We start from the raw sequence: 20,875 nt of genomic DNA on the forward strand, positions 1-20,875 counted from the left end.
ATGGCTCACTGCGTGAAGGTGCCAACTGTTAAACTCGAGGACCTGAGACTAAGCCCTAAGCCCTGAGTCTAAGGCCTGGGACCCACACAATAGGAGATAACCTATATCTGAAAGTTGCTTTTAAACACTACACACACACACACACACACACACACACACACACACACACACACACACCATGATATGTATGCACCTTTCCCAAAGAAAGAAATAAGTTTAATAAAAAATACTTTTTAAGTATGGGTACTGGCTACTCCAAAATGGATGAACCTTTGCGTGCTATCCATCATGGGCCAGGCATCTGCTGCAGACACTGCAAGCTTATCACAGCTTGGGAGCTCCTCTTGAGTCATGTGGGTCACAGCCAAGCTGACAGAAAAAAGAGAAACCACTCAACTCTGCTCTTCCAGCCTGCTGACCACAGGCACTCCCAGGGACTGGCTGTTCCATGAACTCTGGGAGTGCATGGTCTCCCATCAGGGTCCTCCAGGTTGGGAGTCAAATGCTGGGTCTCTACCACAGGTGACTGCAACAGTGTGGAGTTATGCAAGGAGTATGGGTGGGAGTGGGATAGGGGTAGGGGCATCTCTGACCAGGGCCTGGGCTTCCATCGGGACAAGAGTCTGCAGTATCTTCCCTGATCCTGGCTGATGTGCACCCCAGGCAGAGGTATAAGCACAAGTCATACTTCTACTGGGAATTCAGAGTCCCCAGAGAGAAGAAAGAGAGGATGGGGTGGGCAAAGCATTGCATATGCCCACACCCCATAATATGCTTCCTTCCCCTTTCCTTTTCTGATACCCAACTAAGTAGCTTCTCTGCAGCACACGTATTCCTCGGACAGGAGCAGGTGGAAACCCCTGCCCTGGGAAGCTTCAGCAATGGGAAACAGCCTATAAGAACATCTTGGGGGCAGGGCCATCAGGGCTTAGGGCTGGGGAAGGGGCAGGAGGAAGTGTTGCCCTCTATAATGGCAGCTCTCCATCAGCCACAGATCTGCATGAGCTCTGAGCCAGGAATGCTGCCTGTAGCTGCCAGGCCACTGTCACCTCTCCCTCGTCAGATTTCCTGTGGGTTTTGTGAACCACCCTTCTGGAGTGAGCACCACAGCTCCTTGCCGTGGAGGCCAGGAGTCTCTTCCCAGAGAGAAAGCCCATTGGTTCATAAGCATCCTCACTGTCCTCGTGGGCACTGCCACATGCAACATAATGTTGGCAGCATGCCCATATGGTGGCACTCAGACGGAGCACAAGACATTAGAGCACCCCAAAGACCCTCTGATGTTTCACCCTCCCAACTCTACAGCTTGGATGAATGCTGCCTCTTTCAGCCGTCAGTGTGGGTGAAGCCCTGCTATACATCTGGCTCCTGTCACTCAGTCCTGCTTTGTGTCAGTGGCTTTCATCAGTGGTATGGGACACTGGTAGAGCTCATTCTCCCTCTTTGCTTTGGCTTTAGAGTGTATTTGTTGTTTATGCTTGTATTCCTGTGTTTCTGCATGGTGCTGTCCACTGACATCCTAGGTGAAGGCTTGGGCTGGGAGCTCTTGGAGCTCATGACACTTTTTGCAGAGTGGGTATCTGGGAGAGGACTTGCTGGAACATGGGGTCTGCAGATGATACCTAAGAACACTACACTTCTGCTGCTGTTATGCCAGGTGTGTGTGTGTGTGTGTGTGTGTGTGTGTGTGTGTGTGTGTATGTGTGTGTGTGTGTGTGTTATGCATGCACATGCCAGCGCACATGCCATTTGTACATTCAGGGACTGAACCTAGTTGCCCCGCATTAGCATAGACCCTTGGAATTAACCAATTAATGTTTTCATGCCCCCCACTTCTCCCTCCCCATTTTTCCTCAGTTCTCACAGCACCAAACTGCCCACCATCCTTTTCCTAACCCTGCTTTTGCCTTTGTTGAGTCCTACTGGGACCTATTTCTCCATCACCCAAATGCCTACAGACATTAACTGTTGGCACAGCTGACTGCTTTGGTCTCAGAGGCCCCAAAGACCATGGGAGCAAGGTTTTTTTTTTGCCTCTGGATTCCAGGCTGTGGAGCACTTATCAAGAATATTAGAATCGCTGGTGCATGTTTGATGATTGAATATCTAACAGCCTGGACTCTATTATAAAGCCCTAAACATGTGGCATGTCCCCTTTCATAGCTGATGGGAGAAGGTAGCCATGCTCTAGCTTGGCCTTTACAGTCATCTCCGCTTCCGATAATGAAGTCTTCCTAAGGGACCAGTCTGTGGTGGCCTCCTGATTAATTCAGGCTTTGGGTGTGTCCAGTGATTGGTTTGGATTCTGTCCCAGCTGTCAGCACAATTTCTGGTCCCCATCCCCTTTCCTACTGCTAAGGGCACGGGAGCTGTATCAGTTGGCTTTTCATTACTATGAAGAATACCTGAGAGAGTCGCTTCTAAAGAGGAGAAGTCTGTTCTGACTCATGGCTTTGCAGGTTTCAGCCATGAGCAGTTGACCCCACAGCCTGCCTCTGTGCCAGTGGTGAGGGGCCTCACCATGACAGGGAGTAAGATGCTCACAGCTGGGAGGTAAACAAAAGACATTCGTTGACACCTACATAGCAAGTGGAAGGACATGCTCCCAATGACTTCGCTCCCTCCAACTGGATCCCACCTCTTAAAAGTTCCAATAATAGCACCACAGCCTAGACACCAAGCCCTTAAAACGTGGGACATTCAAGATCACAAATGCAGCAGAGACCCTGTCCCAGCTCTTTGTGTCCTAAGCATATAAGAACCCCCTCTTACTGGGAAGACTTCCTTGGGAGTGTATCACACAAGGTTTATACAAAGTGATGAGAATTTCAGTTCAACTACATGGGGAGACTGAGGACTGAGGGGAGGGAGATACTCTGAGCTCAGTGAGGTCTGTGAGGTCTGTGAGGTCTGTGAGGAGAGCTGCCATGAGAAATAGTATCACTCTGCACAATACAGTCCACATTCCAAGTGACGGTGTTACCAGTCATTTATGAGAGGAAGTCTGTTCAGGCACTAGGGATGATAGCACACTCACATGCAAGAAACATGTGAAACTACAGTGTCAATGCAGGCTTAGAAGCAGGTGGCTAAGACACTGGGTGTTCTCATACTCACTGGTGTGTGCCTCGAAACATGCCAACACAGATGCATGGCTCACGGTGAATGACTGGGGGCAGCCAAAACTGCATCAGACAGGGTGAAACTCTACCAAATACTTTGTTCAGTACTGTGGCCGTGTTTGTCTTTTTACAAAAAATAATAGCCTGGGCCAAAGAAATGGCTCAGTGGGTAAAGGTGATTGCCACCAAGTCTGATGAGCTGAGTTCAATCCCTGCAGTTCAATCCCCACATGGTGGGGAGAATCAACTTCTACAAGTTGTCCCCTGACCTCTAGGTGTGCACACATGCATTCGCACACTAAGTGGATAAATATATAAAATAAACAAGTAAATAACAAGGCTGGAGAGATGCCACATTGTGCAAAAGGGCTTGCCATAGTTAGATTAATCTAACAACCTGAGTTAAAATCCACAGAAGAATGAGAGAACAGTTTCCTGAATGCTGTCCTCTGACCTACACACACACACACACACACACACACGTCTATGAACATATCCATACATAAATAAGTGCTATAAGAAACTCCTTCAAGTGCAGAAAAAGACAAGAGACAAAGTTATATTACTGGGTTCTCTCCTTTTTTTTTTTTTTTTAGATATTCTCTTTATTTACATTTCAAATGCTATCCCGAAAGTTCCCTATACCCTCTCCCCTCCCTGCTCCCCTACCTACCCACTCCCACTTCTTGACCCTGGCATTCCACTGTACTATGGCATATAAAGTTTGCAATACCAAGGGGCCTCTCTTCCCAGTGATGGCCAACTAGGTCATCTTCTGCTACATATGCAGCTAGAGACACGAGCTCTGGGGGTACTGGTTAGTTCATATTGTTGTTCCACCTATAGGGTTGCAGACCCCTTCAGCTCCTTGGGTGCTTTCTCTAGCTTCTCCATTGGGGGCCCTGTATTCCATCTTATAGATGACTGTGAGCATCCACTTCTGTATTTGCCCGGCACTGGCATAGCCTCGTATGAGACAGATATACCAGGGTCCCTTCAGCAAAATCTTGCTGGCATATGCAATAGTGTGGTGGTGCATGCCGGTAGGATTTGCTGAGGGAGGCACAGGCAGGAGGATCACAAGTTCTGGGTTTTCTCCTTAATCAACAGCCCTCCAGAGTTTGGGGAGGATGACATAAGACAAGGTTCCCTGTAGCCTAGGCTGACCTCACACTCCCTTTGGGCCTCTGACCTCCCTGCCTCCACCTCCCAAGTGCTGAAACCACAGACATGTACACACCAGGCCTAACCTTCTACATTGATCAGCACAAAGGTTATGGGATTGGAGTGGGGTTTTTTTTACGTATATTAAAATAAAAATTTACATGTATGTCTTTTTTATATACAAGTTTCAACTTATGATGTTTCTTTTCTGTGTTCTTTTGTGGTTTTCGTGGGATTTTTTGTTGTCATTGAGGGGCTTTGTTGTTATTTTTGTTTGTTTTTTGAAACAAGATTTCACATATCCCAAGCTCTAAGGATGATCTTAAAGGCTTTAATCCCAGCACTCGAGAGGCAGAGGCAGGCAGATCTATGAGTTTGAGGACAGCCTGGTCTACAAAGCAAGTTCCAGAGCAGCCAGGGCTCCACAGAGAAACCCTGTCTTGAAAAACATTAACAAGTTTTATCCCTCTGCCCTCTGAGATGACAAGCATGTCATGTACACACACAGAGACACACACACAGAGACACACAGACACACCAGGGTTAGCACAGTGCTAGGAATTAAATCAAGGCTTTGTGCACACACTAACTAATCAAGCAGTCTACCGACTGAGCTAAGCTTCATCTTTCTCTCCAGCCTACCAGATGTTCAAAACACACTCTTGAGTGGCTCGACTACTCTCCACAGGCCTCCCTCCGGCCTATAAGCATTGCTCCACTTCCACCCTTATAAAGAAAACTCGGTGAACCTTCTGCACAAAGCTTCATGGAGATACGTCGGTATTTCCGGGTCACAGAGGCCCTGCATGCATGCTTTCAAGTGGCTCTCCAGAAGCACGAAGGCATGTGTGTGTGCCACAGAGCACCCAGGTTTCTGAATATACACTGATTTCAGATTTGCATTTCATTTTTGCCACCTGGATTTTATTTTTAATAGTTGTCTTGCTTTAAATCTGTCTTCTTACATTACTTACCAGGTTGTTTGTTTGCAAATGCTTATTGGTTCTCTTTTCTGGGAGTCACTTCCAATTCTTGTGTTCATCCTGGCTATGTGAGTTGCTTGCACTTTGCTTATTGATTTGTAAATGTTCTTTCCATATTAAGGATAACAACCATGTTCTAGTGTATACATTGCAAGTAGCTGCAAATTCATGCATTTTAATTTGATTGATGTATGATAATTTTTTTAGAGAACTTAAATTTATCAGTCCTTTTTTTTGTTTTGTTTTGTTTTGTTTTTGCCTCTATGATTAGAAAGACATATAATTGTTGCCTATTGGGGTTTTTTTTTTGTCATAGTTTTTTGTTCTATTACTTTGTGTTCACCAAGTCTTATTTAGGAGAAATGACAGTATGGTTTTAAAAGAATTTCAAGGGATTTGTAGGGAGTCCAGATTAAAAGGAAGGTACTAAAATCTTGGTAAAATGCCACTATCTCTCTGAATGTGGTGGTTTGGTACCTACAGTCCTAGAATCTTGGTAAAATGCCATTATATCTCTGGATGCAGAGATTCAACACCTGCAGTCTAGCTCAGTCTGAGGATCTGAAGGCCAGCAGATTCCTGGACTCCTGGACAAGCCAGCCTCGGCTAATGGTGAAGCCCAGGACCCAGTGAGAAACTCCATCTCAGCCAGAACACACAACAATGTGCACAGATTCTGAGAAAAATATACCGAAGTATTGGCCTCTGACCCACACACATACTCACATACTCCCACACAAACGTGTGAGAATACACACAGATATAGACATGCACACACACATACGCAAATATGCACACACACTCACACACACACAAAAAGAAAATGACCTTTAAGCAAAAGACATACTTTCCTGCCCTAGGTAAACACAAATGTAGTCTCAAGTTCACAATGACACACAAGCACGTGCACTTAATATCTACCTGCACATATATGTATATGCACACACAAGCATGCATGTGTGCACACATACACACACACACACAGACACACACACACAGACACACACACACAGACACACACAGACACACACCTCTACACCCACAGAAAATGAGCACAGAGAACTACACTCTGATTTTCAAAGAATTGTGCACTCCTTGCCTCTGGGTGACTCAGAGCCACAGCCCAGAAGAGACAAGGTTGTAGATTCCTAATTTGCAAAAGAACTAAGCTCCCCATTCTGTTGGGAGGAAGAGCTCAGGCCACACGGGTTCCCTGCCTGGTAAAGACAGCAAGCACTGGAGGCATGGCACCGCCCTTGAGTCATGCACTGGTGTGAACTCACCAGTCCCCAGATGCCCTAGCCAAAAGGGGCTCAGAGTGGCTCTGCACCTGTCCCCAACAGGAACTGTACACAAGGTTAGACACAGCATCACTCGCCCACCCCTCCCCGGGAAGGCAAGAGGGACGGTGACAAGATACCTGCTCACATTATAAGGATGTATGAACCTTCTCCCAACATTTCCCTGCAGACAGCCTGAGGCCAAGAAAAGGACGTTCCTTTTGTCCTGTTACAAGTCCTTGGGTCCTTCAGCTCCCCCACTGGCCATGGAGAATGTCCCTCGGTGACATCTATCTCTCAGCACATGTGTGCATCCGCACAGCCATGTGCAGGAGAGCCTGTGTGCAAGATCTCACGACTGCAGAGATAGCTAATTACCAGCTCCCTCTGGCCTCAGGGCCCCCATCTGTTCCAGGAACTGTTCCCCCTCCTTGGACTTGCGCCCTGATCTCAGAGGGGCCCTACTGCTCTCCTCTCCCCCCATTCCCTGCGGCTGGCCAAAAAAAAATAAAATAAAATAAAATGAAAGTCAGCCCCATCCGGCCGATGCCAGGGAAGAGGCTGACAGGAGGGCTACAAACTAGCGCTTATCAAAAGCGCCTTCTCAAATTCATTTCAATATCTGAGCCTCTGGTTTCCAAGGCAACATAATCTTTTCATCAAAGCAACTGGTGAAACCACTGGGATCTGATATTGTTTTGTTGGCAACTTGTCAAAACTGTCATTTGGTTAAAAAAAATGTTATAGATTTATGTAACCTACAAATACATATAGTGATCCATACCACTAATAATCGCTAATAAAGTACTGCCCGGTAAAACTCTCCCTACTGCCTCACTGCCTCTCTACCCCATCCTGAGAAGGAAAGAGTGTAATTAGGTGGCAGGGCGGGGAGGTGACTAGGCAGGGGACAGGCTAGAGGGCTGGCTACAGCCCTAACAAGGCAAAGGCAGTCATTTGGCTTCTCCACAGAACCTTTCTCTTTGCATGTGGTCTTCCTGGGACCCCAAGTCCCTCATTCTCCCTTCTCTGACTGCCTCTCATCATTTACTCAAAATATCCATATGTGTTGGCCTGTAGCCACAGCTACTAAAGCCTATATAACCGAGAGGGGTACCAAGGTTGGCCTACAAATACTGCAGGACTGGCTCCATCAGCTCCCGGGGTTGAGCCCAGCACAGTACTGTCCACTGCCTTTCTCAGGCTGGGAAAGAGCGTGCTGGACAGATCCAAGGACAATGGCAGGCGAGGGGCCAAGGCACAGTTTCTGTTTCATAGTGTGACTTTGTCTCCGCCCACAGGCTCCCAGCGAGTATGAGACCAGTCCTGAACAGCTCTTCTACCGGATCGCCCACCTGAACCGGGGACAGCAGTACTTGCTATGGGTGGCTGCGGTCACCTCTGCAGGCAGGGGCAACAGCAGCGAGAAGGTCACCATCGAGCCTGCTGGCAAGGGTGAGAAGCCTGTGCCTAGGGTCTGATAGAAGCTTCCAGAAGCTCATTTGCAGAATTCTGGCTCCTCCCAAATAGGTGCTGTGTCCCTTCCCCGTACCTATGACTTTGGCTGTGGGGAGATGACCAATAGTCTCCCTTCTGCATCCACCAAAGAATAACCCTCTGCTGCCCCCTGACTCTGGAAAAGTCACACAACAAGCTACAATCAGGCCCTCACTTAAGGGCTCTGCTGTTAACTCTCCTCTGACTTGAGATTCCCAGGCCCCATCCACAACAGAGCCTTGGTCTTAGCACTCAGCTCCTGAAAGAGGAGCATCTCAGGATATGGGGTACACTGATGCTTCCATGGGGCCTTTGGGACTCCAGAGAGAGCCTCATGCTGCAACCAGAAAGAGCAGGCTCTCTCTGGGAATGCTCCTTTATCCGCCAGCAGGCTGGGGAACAAGACCTTCTCAGGTCAGGCCTCACTGATCCCCGATCTGGGCATGAGGGACTGCCCATAGGTATTCCCAATCTTTGAAGAGAATGATAGCCCAAGGTCCTACCCAAAACTCAGTATCACTCACACAGTGGAACAATGGCCTCTTGTCTGTCTTGGCCAAGGGGCAGAAGAACTGGCAACAGTGAGCTTTAAGTCTTCCAGTATCTCCAGCCTCTAGGCACCTTCCTCCTGCCCTGCCCCTTCCCTTCCCCAACCAATCCCAAGCTCACCTGACTCTCCCAGGCCTGGCTTTCCTTGGAAGGAGAGAAGCCTCCCTGTTGTCAACAGAGACAGAGCCAGCAAGCCTCCACCTGAGGGTCCGTGGTAAGCCATGGGCTCACCCTTGCAGCCTTCCATCCAGCTGCATGGCCTGGCCATCCCAGACAGCTGAGATGTGCCGTGTTGAACCTTGCAGCTCTGAGTCAGAGCTCCTTGCATATCACTGTCTCCACATCCTCACCTCCTTACCTCCTTCTCGGGGTACCACCTACCCTTTCTCCAGATCTCACCTCCTTCAGAAGCAAAGGAGCCTAGAGTCTGCCCCCTTCCCAGGACAAGGCCCTAGGTCCTGAGCTCTTGGCAGAAGTCTGTCCCCTGCCCCTGTGAGCATCAAATACAACCCATTCCTACACAAACACAACTATCCCGTAAGGTTGAGCACCTCTGCCACACTTACACAAACTCACACAAATTCATACTTACACACACACATATCCTCTCCTACCCAACATGCCCTTCTCCTGTGTGCCTTGCCCCTGCTAGAACGCCATCACTCCCTAGATGGCCTGGAATCTTTGTCACCCACCATCTTCTTCAGAACCAGCAGATCTCGGGTTCCATCCGTCCTTGTTCCCATTCTGTCACAGGACCACCTCCACCAAAGCAGGCAGTTTATCCAAAATTCTCCCCTGACTTGGACTGTCAATTCAGGGAGCAATGTGAACGGGGCTAGGGGGAACATGAAGGATAAAAAGCAGGGTGACCCTCATGCTCTCCTCTCTATAGCCCCGGCAAAGATCATCTCATTTGGAGGCACTGTAACAACACCCTGGATGAAAGATGTCCGGCTGCCTTGCAATTCAGTGGGAGATCCAGTCCCGGCTGTAAAGTGGACCAAGGACAGGTAGGTGGTTGACCCTAGAGGAGTGGTGTGGCTCCAGGGAGACAGAGAGCTGCTTGGCCATCATCACTGTGCCCTGTGGTGGCCCTACAGGGCGGATGACACTGCTCATAGCAGTATCCAAGCCACTGCTTCTCCCATCCCCAATCATAACCTTCTTCCTGTGTGGGAAGAAAGACAGGAGTTCCCTGGAAATCCCTGGGAAGTACAGAACAAAACCCCAAGGACCCTAAATCCCCTGTAAGCCTCCTCCTACCTTTCTTCCATTTGCCCTCACACGTGGGGCATCGGGGTGGGGCAGGACTAGAGAGGGTGTGTCATAACCCACACCACCTCCTGGTCTGGCAGTGAAGACTCAGCAATCCCCGTGTCCTTGGATGGACACCGGCTTATCCACACAAACGGCACACTGCTGCTTCGTGCTGTGAAGGCTGAAGACTCCGGCTATTACACCTGCACAGCCACCAACACTGGTGGCTTTGATACCATCATCGTCAACCTTCTGGTACAAGGTGAGACTCTGCAAAGCAGGCAGTGTGAGTGGCGACAGGGACAGGAATCTCAACCTGTTCAAGAGACTGAATGACAGAGAAAGCCAACCCTGGGTGTTGGGGGTGGGAGGTCTTGGTGGGACTGAGGTGAGAAAGGGAGAGGAAGCATGAGGGATGGGAAAGGATATGGGAGAGCCAGTACCTTCCTGTTGGGACACTCCATACCTTTTGCACTGAGAGCTGGTGGCTTTCCCTCCCAGTTCCCCCGGACCAGCCCCGCCTCACTGTCTCCAAAACCTCTGCCTCTTCCATCACCCTGACCTGGATTCCAGGGGACAATGGGGGCAGCTCCATCAGAGGTAAGGAGGGGAGGGAACTAGTCACCTGTTTCTAATAGTCACCTGTTTCTAATACTTGGTCCCATAATCCCCGAGAATCTGGAGGGTGGTTCAGACTGTGAAGCATTCAAGTACATGGAGAGCGCTCCCACCCCCTCCATTTGTGAGCAGAACAGATCTTTCCTCTCTGGACCTTGGTTTCCCAGTCTTTCAAAGCAGGCAAGCATGACATCAGCGCCTCTCAAACAAGGGTCTGTGTGGCTCATCAAAGATTGTTGTAAGAACGCAGCTCAAGGCCAGGTGTGGTGGCACATGCCTTTAATCCCAGCACTTGGGAGGCAGAGGGAGGCGGATATCTGAGTTCGAGGCCAGCCTACAGAGTGAGTTCCAGGACAGCCAGGGCTACACAGAGAAACCCTGTCTTGAAAAAAACCAAAGAAAGAAAGAAAGAAAGAAAGAAAGAAAGAAAGAAAGAAAGAAAGAAAGAAAGAAAGAAAGAAAGCAGCTCAGCGTTCGTTCAGTAGTCTGCGGTGGGGCTAAAAGTGTACTCCAAATTGTTCTTCTCAAATGGGGACACTTCTGGTCAGGTACTCCCTGTCCCCTCCTAGCTTACCAGCTCTCTTAACCTAATGCTAGATCTATGGAGAGACCCAGACTCCCCCAATGCTACAAGGACTGGCCTCCTGCTTTGAATCTCATTTGCATATGCCTATGGCCTCTGCTGGAGTCGAGGCTGGGTCTCTCCTGCCCTGGTCTTCTCTGCTTTGCCCCACTTGAGCCAACCCCTCCTGCAGGCTTCGTGTTGCAATACTCTGTGGACAACAGCGAGGAGTGGAAGGATGTGTTCATCAGCTCCAGCGAGCGCTCCTTCAAGCTAGACAGCCTCAAGTGTGGCACATGGTACAAGGTGAAGCTAGCGGCCAAGAACAGTGTGGGCTCTGGGCGCATCAGCGAGATCATCGAGGCCAAGACCCATGGGCGGGGTGAGGCCGGGTCGGGGGTGGCAATAAAGAGCGGGGCTCAGGTGGGAGGTGGGTGGGGTGGCAAACGTGACGTCAGCGGGAACAGACATGTGGCTATCGTGGGAAAAGAGGAGCCAAGTGCTTACGGGGCTAGAGGGGGGAGACTCAGCCTTGTTCCTATCACTAAAGCATCTTGGGATATGCTCATCACCAGGCAAAAGTGATCTGGACTGGGAGGGGGTGGGAAAGTGGCTACTATGCATGGCCACCTTCAAACCCCATAACCACAAAACTTTAATCCTGGCACTCAGAGGTGGAAGTGAGGGAATCAGAAAATTCAGTCATCTTTGACAGCATAGAGAGTTAGAAGCCAGTCTAATCTAAGACCTTGACAAAAATTAACTAACTAATTAATTAACTCAAAGGTCCTACTACTAGGAGGGTCAGAGAGTTGGCATCCTTCCTTCCTTTCTTCCACCACTCACCCTTCACTGCTGGACCCCTGCAGTCGGGCCTTTCCTCCTCTTGCCTCTCCACTCCTGCAGCACCCCCACAATAGTCCCAGCTGCCCCAGGAAAAGCCTTCCCAGATAGATGAAGGACCCTGTCCTTCCTTCTAGGACACCCTAACATCTTTCCTCCTCCTTCTGGTCTCCCAGAGCCTTCCTTCAGCAAAGACCAACACCTCTTCACCCACATCAACTCCACACATGCTCGGCTTAACCTGCAGGGCTGGAACAATGGAGGTTGTCCCATCACAGCCATTGTCCTGGAGTACCGGCCCAAGGGGACCTGGGCCTGGCAGGGCGTCCGAGCCAACAGCTCCACAGAGGTGTTTCTGACAGAACTTCGAGAGGCTACGTGGTATGAGCTACGCATGAGGGCTTGCAACAGCGCCGGCTGTGGCAATGAGACTGCCCAGTTTGCCACCCTGGACTACGATGGCAGTGAGTGGAGAGGGTGGGGTGGGACAGCCCCCCAGGTATCTGGAGAGAGGGACAAATAGAAGCAGACAGGAATAAACCCAGGGTAGAGGGCTAAGGAGTGAGACAGAGGGGCCATCCGATTGGTAGCAGGTGGCTAAGTGGGCAGATGTACTGGCGGTCAATCTTGACAGGCAGGTGGAAGTCTTTAAACAAGATGCAGTTTTTGGTGTGCATTGCTTCAGGGAGATGGAGAGGGTGAGGTAAGCCGAGATGGAACTGAGGTCCTGCTCCCGGATGACTTGGCTAGCCGAGTGTATTAGTCAAGATAAACAGCCTGTTCTGCGGTCACAAAGACTAAGAGCCTGGTTGCTCCACGCAGGGAAGAATCTTTTCTTGTTCGGAGAAAGTCCTGAGAGAGCTGATTGGCAATCACCTTTTAGCTATGTCATCTTGAACATGGCCCTTTCCCCAAGATAAAAGGCTCATCAGTTCTTAACTGCCTCGAAGGGGCTAGTTTTTATCACTTCTTTGTGTGTGTGTGTGTGTGTGTGTGTGTGTGTGTGTGTTGGGGACCAAACCCAGGGCTTTGCTCTAGCTAAGAAAAAAATTATCACTTGTTTTTCACCCTCTGTTGTTCCAACTAATCATGTGACCCTAATCTAACTGCAAGGATGTCTGGGAAATATAGCAAGAACATGGCTATTTTGTGAGCACCTAACTGCTGTCTACCTCATAGAGATGCTTCACACACATGAGAGAGAGAGAGACAGACAGACAGACAGACAGACAGAGACAGAGACAGAGAAACAGAGGCAGAGAGAAAGACAGAGACAGAGAGAAAAAGACAAAGACAGAGATGCATTGGAGAAAAAGAAAGCTAAGCTCTTAGGGTCCAATTGTCACAAGCTAAATTAAGTCCACCTACACCCTTAGGAAACAGTCTTAGGAGATAGGCCTCAACGAGAAAGTCTTCATGGAGAAGATGATTCTTAAACACAGCTTGGGAAACAGGCAAGGATCGGGTTTTGGCAGCGGTTTATATTAGTAGAGTCTATCTTTGCCTTCCTGCAGGCACCAGAGACAGAAAATGCTGCTTGTGGTGGGAGTGAAAAGGACAGGGTGGGGGCATGACAAAGGAACAATTCTCCATCAGTGGGAGAGATTGCAGGATTCCCCCACATGACTTCACCTCGCTTTGTTCCTCCCATGCCCAGCCAGATGTGAGAATGTAATCCATCAATCCCCACTCAAGGATTAAACATAAAACCTGACCAGGCAGAAAAATAACCCTGAGAGAGATCAGGAAAATTCTAAAACAGAACCAGAAAGTCATTAATATAGCATAAAAGCTATGTAACTGCTCATGACTGTCCTGACGGAACCAAAGTTTAGGGGAGCAGGGGGGAGGGTTACAGCTCTGCACTGGGAGGTGGGGGTTGGAGACCAAGGACAACAGAAGTCATCAGCAGGCTTCCCCACCCATGGGATTCTGTGAGCTCAGAGCATCCCCTGGTTCTCTTCTCTGCCCCGCCCCGCCCCCAGGCACCATCCCACCCATCAAGTCTGCTCAAGGAGAAGGCGATGATGTGAAGAAGCTCTTCACCATCGGCTGCCCAGTCATCCTGGCCACCCTCGGGGTGGCGCTGCTCTTTGTTGTACGAAAGAAGAGGAAGGAGAAAAGGCTGAAGAGGCTCCGAGGTGGGGGACTTTTCTACCAGCATTCAGGGAGAGAGGGTGGTGACTCCCAGCCACACTGGCCACCCTTCGGTGGACCACAGAACTTCCTGGGCAAGAGACGGAGCCTGTGTCCCCTGAAAGGAATACCTGCCACTCACACCTTCTTAAGTCTCCTTAGTTATTCATAGTTTCTCCTCTTCTGTGTCCCCAGTATTTTGTGCCTGCACCAACTAGAGCTGACATTTATACAGGTCCACACTGGTAACGCCATATTGATTATAACATATGCAAATACTTACATATTCGTTGACAAATACATCTCTCTAGGGCCTTGTTCAACTCCTGGCCAGGAGGTTTCCATGTTGTGTCAAATGTGGAATAATTTGAATACTTCTCTCTTTAAACACTTAACATCATAGTCTGGTGTAAACGACTCACATGTTCCTTGATACACCCAGAATCTACTAGCTACTTCATGTTTGCTCACTCAAATGTTTGGAGTCTGATGCAAAGTAGATACTGTTGAATGGTAGAGTTGCAGAGATGAAGAAGGGGCAAGACATATACTTACAGAATTCACTGTGAGAGGCTAGGGGACAATAGTAGCACAGAAGAGGGAATTACTAACCTCTCCATGGCCTTCAGGACCGAAGAGGATGGAAGAATGGATCATTCAGTGAATACCTGGACAAATGAGTGCTTACATAGTTAGATGATGATTGGATGTTTAAATGGATGATTGACTATGTGGTTGATAAATAGTATAAATACAAGAATGGAGAGATGGATGGTTTGGTGAAGGTTTGGATACATAAATAGTTGAGTGTGTTAAGTGGATGGGAGAATGGGTGTTTTGATGGATAACAGGTAACAATTTGATTCGTGATATAGCCATTCATATATTTTGTTAAAAGAATAATCGGGTTGTGGGATGATTATAGGAATGGTTGAATGGGTGGTCACATAGTGGTATGGATAGTTGGATATAAAAGTGGAAAGATGGATGGTTGAATATTGAATGCACTGTTGCATAGATGAGTCAATAGTTGGAGTGTTGTTTGGGCAGATGATTAAATAGTTAGATGGGAGGCATGGGCATATGGATCAGTTGGAAGTGTTTGCCTAGCATGCATGTATCCTAGGGTTTGATTCTCAGCACTGTATAAGCTAGGCATGACAGAATATACCAGTAAACTAGGTCTTGGGAAGTTAGTGTATGAGAACCAGAAACTAGAAATTATCCTTTGCTACACAGGGAATTCAAGTTTGAGGCCAGCAGACCAGCCTGGAATTCATGAGACTGACTCGAAAAAATAGTTGGATTCACTGTTAGTTGTATCAGTGGATAGGTGGATGGATGGATGAATGGATGGATAGATAGATGGATGATGGATGGGTGGGTGAATGGATAATGGGTAGATGGATGGATAGATGGATGATAGGTGGATGGGTGGATGGATGGATATTTTGATAGATGGGTGAGCAGTTGGTGGATATTTAAGTAGATGAGTGGTTAGATGCAGGCATGGCACCATCTCCAGTCTGACAAGTCACTCTCGGCTACTGGGCTCTAATACTTTAGATAGACCCTTTGCCTCACCTCCCAGTATCATCACCAAAGAGTCCCAGTGAGATTCAAGGCTCCTTGAAAATATTGCATGGACTCTCAAATCTATTTGTGGACTTCAGAGCACAGATATCCTAGAACAACAGTTCTCAACCTGTGAATCACGACCTCTTTGGGGGTCACACATCAGATATTTACATCACAATACATGATAGTATCAAAATTACATTTATAAAGTGGCAAGAAAATAACTTTATGGTTGGGATATTAGAGGGTTGCAGCATTAGGACGGTTGGAAACCACTGCTCTAGAGGAAAGTCTCTTGGCTGGTGTGAGAGCTCAGTCATCCATCCCGTGCTTCTCACTAACCACCTCAGTCTCATCCGACGCTCTCCCCTTGCCCCAAGGGGAAGGCTCAGGATCCAGCATGCCATAGCATCTTGTTAAATCACAGCTGATTCATGGAGTAGACAGAGCACTGGGGATGCCCCCTCTTCTTTAGGACAAGCCTCTGTTGGATGGAACAAAACAAACAACTAAGGAAAAAGCAGCCAGACCTAAGGCAACAGCAAACTGGAAACCATTGCTGTTCCGTGGGCTTTATCTTGCTCCTTCCACTCTTTAGACCATTGCCATTCTAGACAGTGTCCCCACTTCATCCATGTGGCACTTCCTGCTCAAACTCCATTTTCACCCAGTTACCTCTCTTTACTGTTTTGCAGATGCAAAGAGTTTGGCAGAAATGTTGATAAGGTAGGAGTCACTTAGATGCTTTCTCTTTGCTCCCCCCCACCCGACCCCCCCACCGTCCCCTTCCTCCTTCTCCTCCTGCTCCCCTTATACTGGAGCCACCAGAAGGGATGTTGATCAATTCTCTCTTTGATCTTCAGAGGCCCTCACCCCAACTTTCTTTGGCTCCTGAGCCACCCACTTCCTTCCTTCTTCCACAGCAAGAACAACCGAAGCTTCGACACCCCTGTGAAAGGACCTCCCCAGGGTCCACGGCTCCACATCGACATCCCAAGGGTCCAGCTGCTCATTGAGGACAAGGAGGGCATCAAGCAGCTGGGTGAGTGACCTGCTCTAGGTGTGTTTCCCCAGGCCACAGCCCATGGAGGACAACTGTGAGCCCCATGGCTGTGCCCAGGATCTAGCTACAGCACCCACCACTCAGCAGGCCAGGAATTCACTACAACTCTTCTCAAGGGCCAGCTTTCCTCTTCTTCCAATGGAGAGAGCCTCTGGCCTCTCTGAAACTCAGCACTGGATGAAGACATACACAAATTTGAGGAGGACATCAGGTGTTTATCTTTCTCCCTCTAGGAGATGACAAAGCCACCATCCCAGTAACTGATGCTGAGTTCAGCCAAGCTGTCAACCCACAGAGCTTCTGTACTGGTGTCTCTTTGCACCATCCAGCCCTCATCCAGAGCACGGGACCCCTCATCGACATGTCTGACATCCGGCCAGGAACCAGTATGCATCAATGCCAAAGAGTTGGGGAGGGTTTTTTTACTCTTCATGGGGTAGAGTTGATTTTTAAAAGTTTTTAAAAAGAAGGAAATGAAGAAATGAGGAAGAGTAGGTAGGCTGGAGAGCTGCCTCAGTCACTAAAAGCACATCTGCAAAAGCCTGGTGACTTTGGTTTGAATCCTCATCATCCATATAAAAAGCCAGAAACTCATTTGTAACACCAGCTCTGGGGATCCAGATGGAGGCACATCCCTAGAGCTCACTGGCCAGCCAGCCTAGCCAAATTGATGAGCTCCAGTTTTAGGGAGGGACCCTATCTCAAAAGCCCAGGCAGCTGGAAGACAGCCAACATCAACCTCTGGCTTCCACACAAGAACACACACATGCACTTACATGAACACACATGAACACATCCGAAAGCATGCATTTTGACACAGAAGTGGAGAGAGAGCATTCAATGGAAAGGGACATGATCTGGAGTTAAGAGTCTGGAGACCTTGACCACAGATGTTCTAGTTATAAATGACCTTGGCTGTTGCTAACCCTATCTCTCTCTCAGGCTCTCAGTTACCTTAGAAATTTTGGTCAAGGGTTGGGTCTTCATGCTCTACGAGGGCCTTCTGTGGCAGGCAGTGACTTCAGACATCAAGGACACAGGCAATGACAGTGATGACACAGCAGAACAGAGCGTTTTATTCTTTCCCACGTGGGAGGAACCTTGTGGGGTGTTCAGGATGCCACCCACTGCTCCTACAGTTTTTCTGTCACTCTTCCATGGAGCAAATCACATGGTCAGAAAAGATGCATGGCCAATATTCCCAGGGGAGCCTGTGAGCACTTCTGCCTCCACCGTTACTCCACACTGCTCTTTGTGCTAAGAGCCAGCTGCCCGTGCCTAGGTGCCCACGGTTGTAGGGTGCTATCTCTTGCCTCTCTCTGTGTAGATCCAGTGTCCAGGAAGAACGTGAAATCAGCCCACAGCACCCGGAACCGGTACTCAAGCCAGTGGACCTTGACCAAGTGCCAGGCCTCCACCCCTGCCCGAACCCTCACTTCTGACTGGCGCACTGTGGGCTCCCAGCATGGTGTCACCGTCACTGAGAGTGACAGCTACAGCGCTAGTCTATCCCAAGACACAGGTGTGTTTAGGGACCTGCCTGAATCCCATCCATCCTGCCCCAGGTCCCCTCATTGATTGTCCGCCTCTAGTTTTTCCAGTTCCTTTCTAACCAGCCTATTGTCCAACATCTATACCATTTTCCTTCCCAGCTAGCTACTGACACTGTGTGGCTGGGGTTGGGAAGGGGTCAAGGATTCTTTTTTGATCCAAAAAGAATAATTAGAAAAAAATGGTGCACTGGACATTTGTTAAAGAAAGCTGAAATTCCAGGGGTTGGTTGCTTATTTTTGAGGCTGAAAAATATATTCTGCTCTTCATTAGCCAATGATATCACTTATCTCACTTATGACATCATTGCCAAAAACAAATAAACAAACAAAAGCCGGGCGTGGTGGCACACGCCTTTAATCCCAGCACTTGGGAGGCAGAGGCAGGTGTATTTCTGAGTTCGAGGCCAGCCTGGTCTACAAAGTGAGTTCCAGGACAGCCAGGGCTATACAGAGAAACCCTGTCTCAAAAAACCAAAAAAGAAAAAAAGAAAAGACATCATTGCCACCCTCCCCAGGGAGAACGGCAGCTTCAAGCCTGTTGCTCTCGTGGCCAGGCTTTCAAATGACTGCTTGAACTAGAGATGGGGCCACTCCCACACTATATCCTTCTCTCCCCTCAATGACATCCCCTCTGTGTCCCCAGACAAAGGAAGGAACAGCATGGTATCCACAGAGAGCGCTTCCTCCACCTATGAGGAGCTGGCCCGGGCCTACGAGCACGCCAAGCTGGAGGAGCAGCTGCAGCACGCCAAGTTTGAAATCACAGAATGCTTCATCTCGGACAGCTCCTCGGACCAGATGACCACGGGCACCAACGAGAACGCCGACAGTATGACATCTATGAGCACACCCTCAGAGCCTGGTATCTGCCGCTTCACGGCCTCTCCACCCAAGCCGCAGGATGCTGACAGGGGCAAGAACGTGGCTGTGCCCATCCCTCATCGAGCCAACAAGAGTGAGTGCTCTGCCCCTCCTCCCCCCAGCTCTATCTAGATATTACCTTCATACCCACCCCAACCCCCAGTTCCTTCACAATAATGCAAGAGTGGGGACTTGAGAATAGCTCAGAACATGTTCTGGCTCAACTTCTTCATATTTCTATGGTTTCAAACAAGTCACTTCACCTCTCTGAACTTACCTTTCTTATTTGTATAATGCAGATGATATACTATCTCCTGTGACTGACACATTGGAAGGGCTTATTACATAATGGTCATCCCCTTAATGGTGACAGTGGACAGGGATCAAATGACCGTGTTCCCAGGCTTCTGGTACTGATATCTTCTGCCTCTGTGATTTCAGGTGACTACTGCAACCTGCCACTGTATACCAAGTCTGAGGCCTTCTTCCGAAAGGCAGATGGGAGGGAGCCCTGCCCTGTGGTCCCACCCCGAGAGGCCTCCATGAGGAACCTGACTCGAGCCTACCATACCCAGGCCCGGCACCTCACTCTGGACCCTGCCAGCAAGCCCTTGGGCCTCCCCCATCCAGGGGCCACTGCTGCCACCGCCACGGCCACCTTACCTCAGAGGACTCTGGCCATGCCAGCCCCCCCAGCTGGCACGGCCCCCCCAGCACCTGGTCCTACTCCAAGTGAGCCCTCTGCTGCCCCTAGTGCTGCCCCTCCGGCCCCCAGCACTGAACCTCCACGGGCCGGAGGCCCACACACCAAAATGGGGGGCTCCAGGGACTCACTACTCGAAATGAGCACCCCAGGGGTAGGGCGTTCTCAGAAACAGGGGGCTGGCGCCTATTCCAAATCTTACACCCTGGTGTAGGATGGCCGACAAATGGAGAAGGGCTCCACACTGGGACCTCTGCACCTCCAGCCCCCGCACACCAACGTGGCTGAATTATTTATATTAAGCTCACAGACAAAAAAAAAAAAAGACGTCAAAAAGAAATCCCCAGTCATGAACACTTGTACATAGGACTCTTTTGTACAAATGAAACTATTTTCTTCTTCTCCATGAAGCCAGGGCACAAAACAAGTCAAATCCTCCACCCCACAAAACACGCGTGGAGAGATATATACATATATAGGCAGAGTGGGACGCAGCGACAATCTATATATCTATATATTTCTCTCACCTTCTTTTGAGACAGAGGCACAAAGACAGCAATTTTTCTGCCCTCCTCACCCCCCTTCCTCCCAACTAGGTGATTTTGACAAAGACCAAAATCCCAACTCAGAGACACTGCATGCGATTTTACTGTTCCAAGAAAAGCGGGAGTTGCTTCAATTTGCAGATGCTTACGTGCTAATACCTTTTTCTATGAAAAAAGACCCAGCGCCGTGTGCAATAAAGGTTATGTTTCTACGTGGTGGCTTTTTTCCCATTTGGCAAGGGCCAGTGGGGAGGGTGGAGAGACCTCTGTACCAGGCCCGGGCTCTGACTCCACGCTGGAAACTCTTTTAAAGGCTTTCAGTTAGCTAGGGTGCAGCCATTGAGCAATATCTTTTGTTCTCAGATCCGTGCTGGGTTCTAAGAGCAGACCAGCTCCGTGGCTTTGAGCAAGTACCTAAACCCCTCTGAGCCGGTTTTTTTTTTTTTTTTGTCTGCAAATGGAAGGAACGTATAGCCCATGAAAATCAGGCAATCTCCAATGTGTGCTAGAAAGTCCAGAGCAGACAACCGGAGGCCCCTGGCTTCTCTTCCAAGAAAG

The 20,875-nt window shown here is 49.1% G+C and overlaps 1 protein-coding gene across 1 annotated transcript in view; it reads left to right on the forward strand.

The window, feature by feature from the left end:
* Positions 1 to 20,040, forward strand: part of Dscaml1 (DS cell adhesion molecule like 1) — a 323,179-nt gene extending 303,139 nt beyond the window's left edge. The window contains exons 21-33 of the mRNA XM_021171656.3: positions 7,851 to 8,004; positions 9,491 to 9,608; positions 9,954 to 10,117; positions 10,357 to 10,455; positions 11,229 to 11,417; positions 12,055 to 12,342; positions 13,864 to 14,019; positions 16,288 to 16,318; positions 16,516 to 16,634; positions 16,889 to 17,041; positions 17,983 to 18,177; positions 18,852 to 19,163; positions 19,511 to 20,040. Of these exons, the coding sequence (XP_021027315.1) occupies positions 7,851 to 8,004; positions 9,491 to 9,608; positions 9,954 to 10,117; positions 10,357 to 10,455; positions 11,229 to 11,417; positions 12,055 to 12,342; positions 13,864 to 14,019; positions 16,288 to 16,318; positions 16,516 to 16,634; positions 16,889 to 17,041; positions 17,983 to 18,177; positions 18,852 to 19,163; positions 19,511 to 19,986 (2,454 nt within the window). The 3' untranslated portion in view covers positions 19,987 to 20,040. The remainder of the gene's footprint in view (positions 1 to 7,850; positions 8,005 to 9,490; positions 9,609 to 9,953; positions 10,118 to 10,356; positions 10,456 to 11,228; positions 11,418 to 12,054; positions 12,343 to 13,863; positions 14,020 to 16,287; positions 16,319 to 16,515; positions 16,635 to 16,888; positions 17,042 to 17,982; positions 18,178 to 18,851; positions 19,164 to 19,510) is intronic.
* Positions 20,041 to 20,875: the final 835 nt, after the last annotated feature.

Source organism: Mus caroli, unplaced genomic scaffold, assembly GCF_978045245.1.
Source record: "Mus caroli unplaced genomic scaffold, Mus_caroli_1 scaffold_11, whole genome shotgun sequence".
Taxonomy (NCBI): Eukaryota; Metazoa; Chordata; class Mammalia; order Rodentia; family Muridae; genus Mus; species Mus caroli.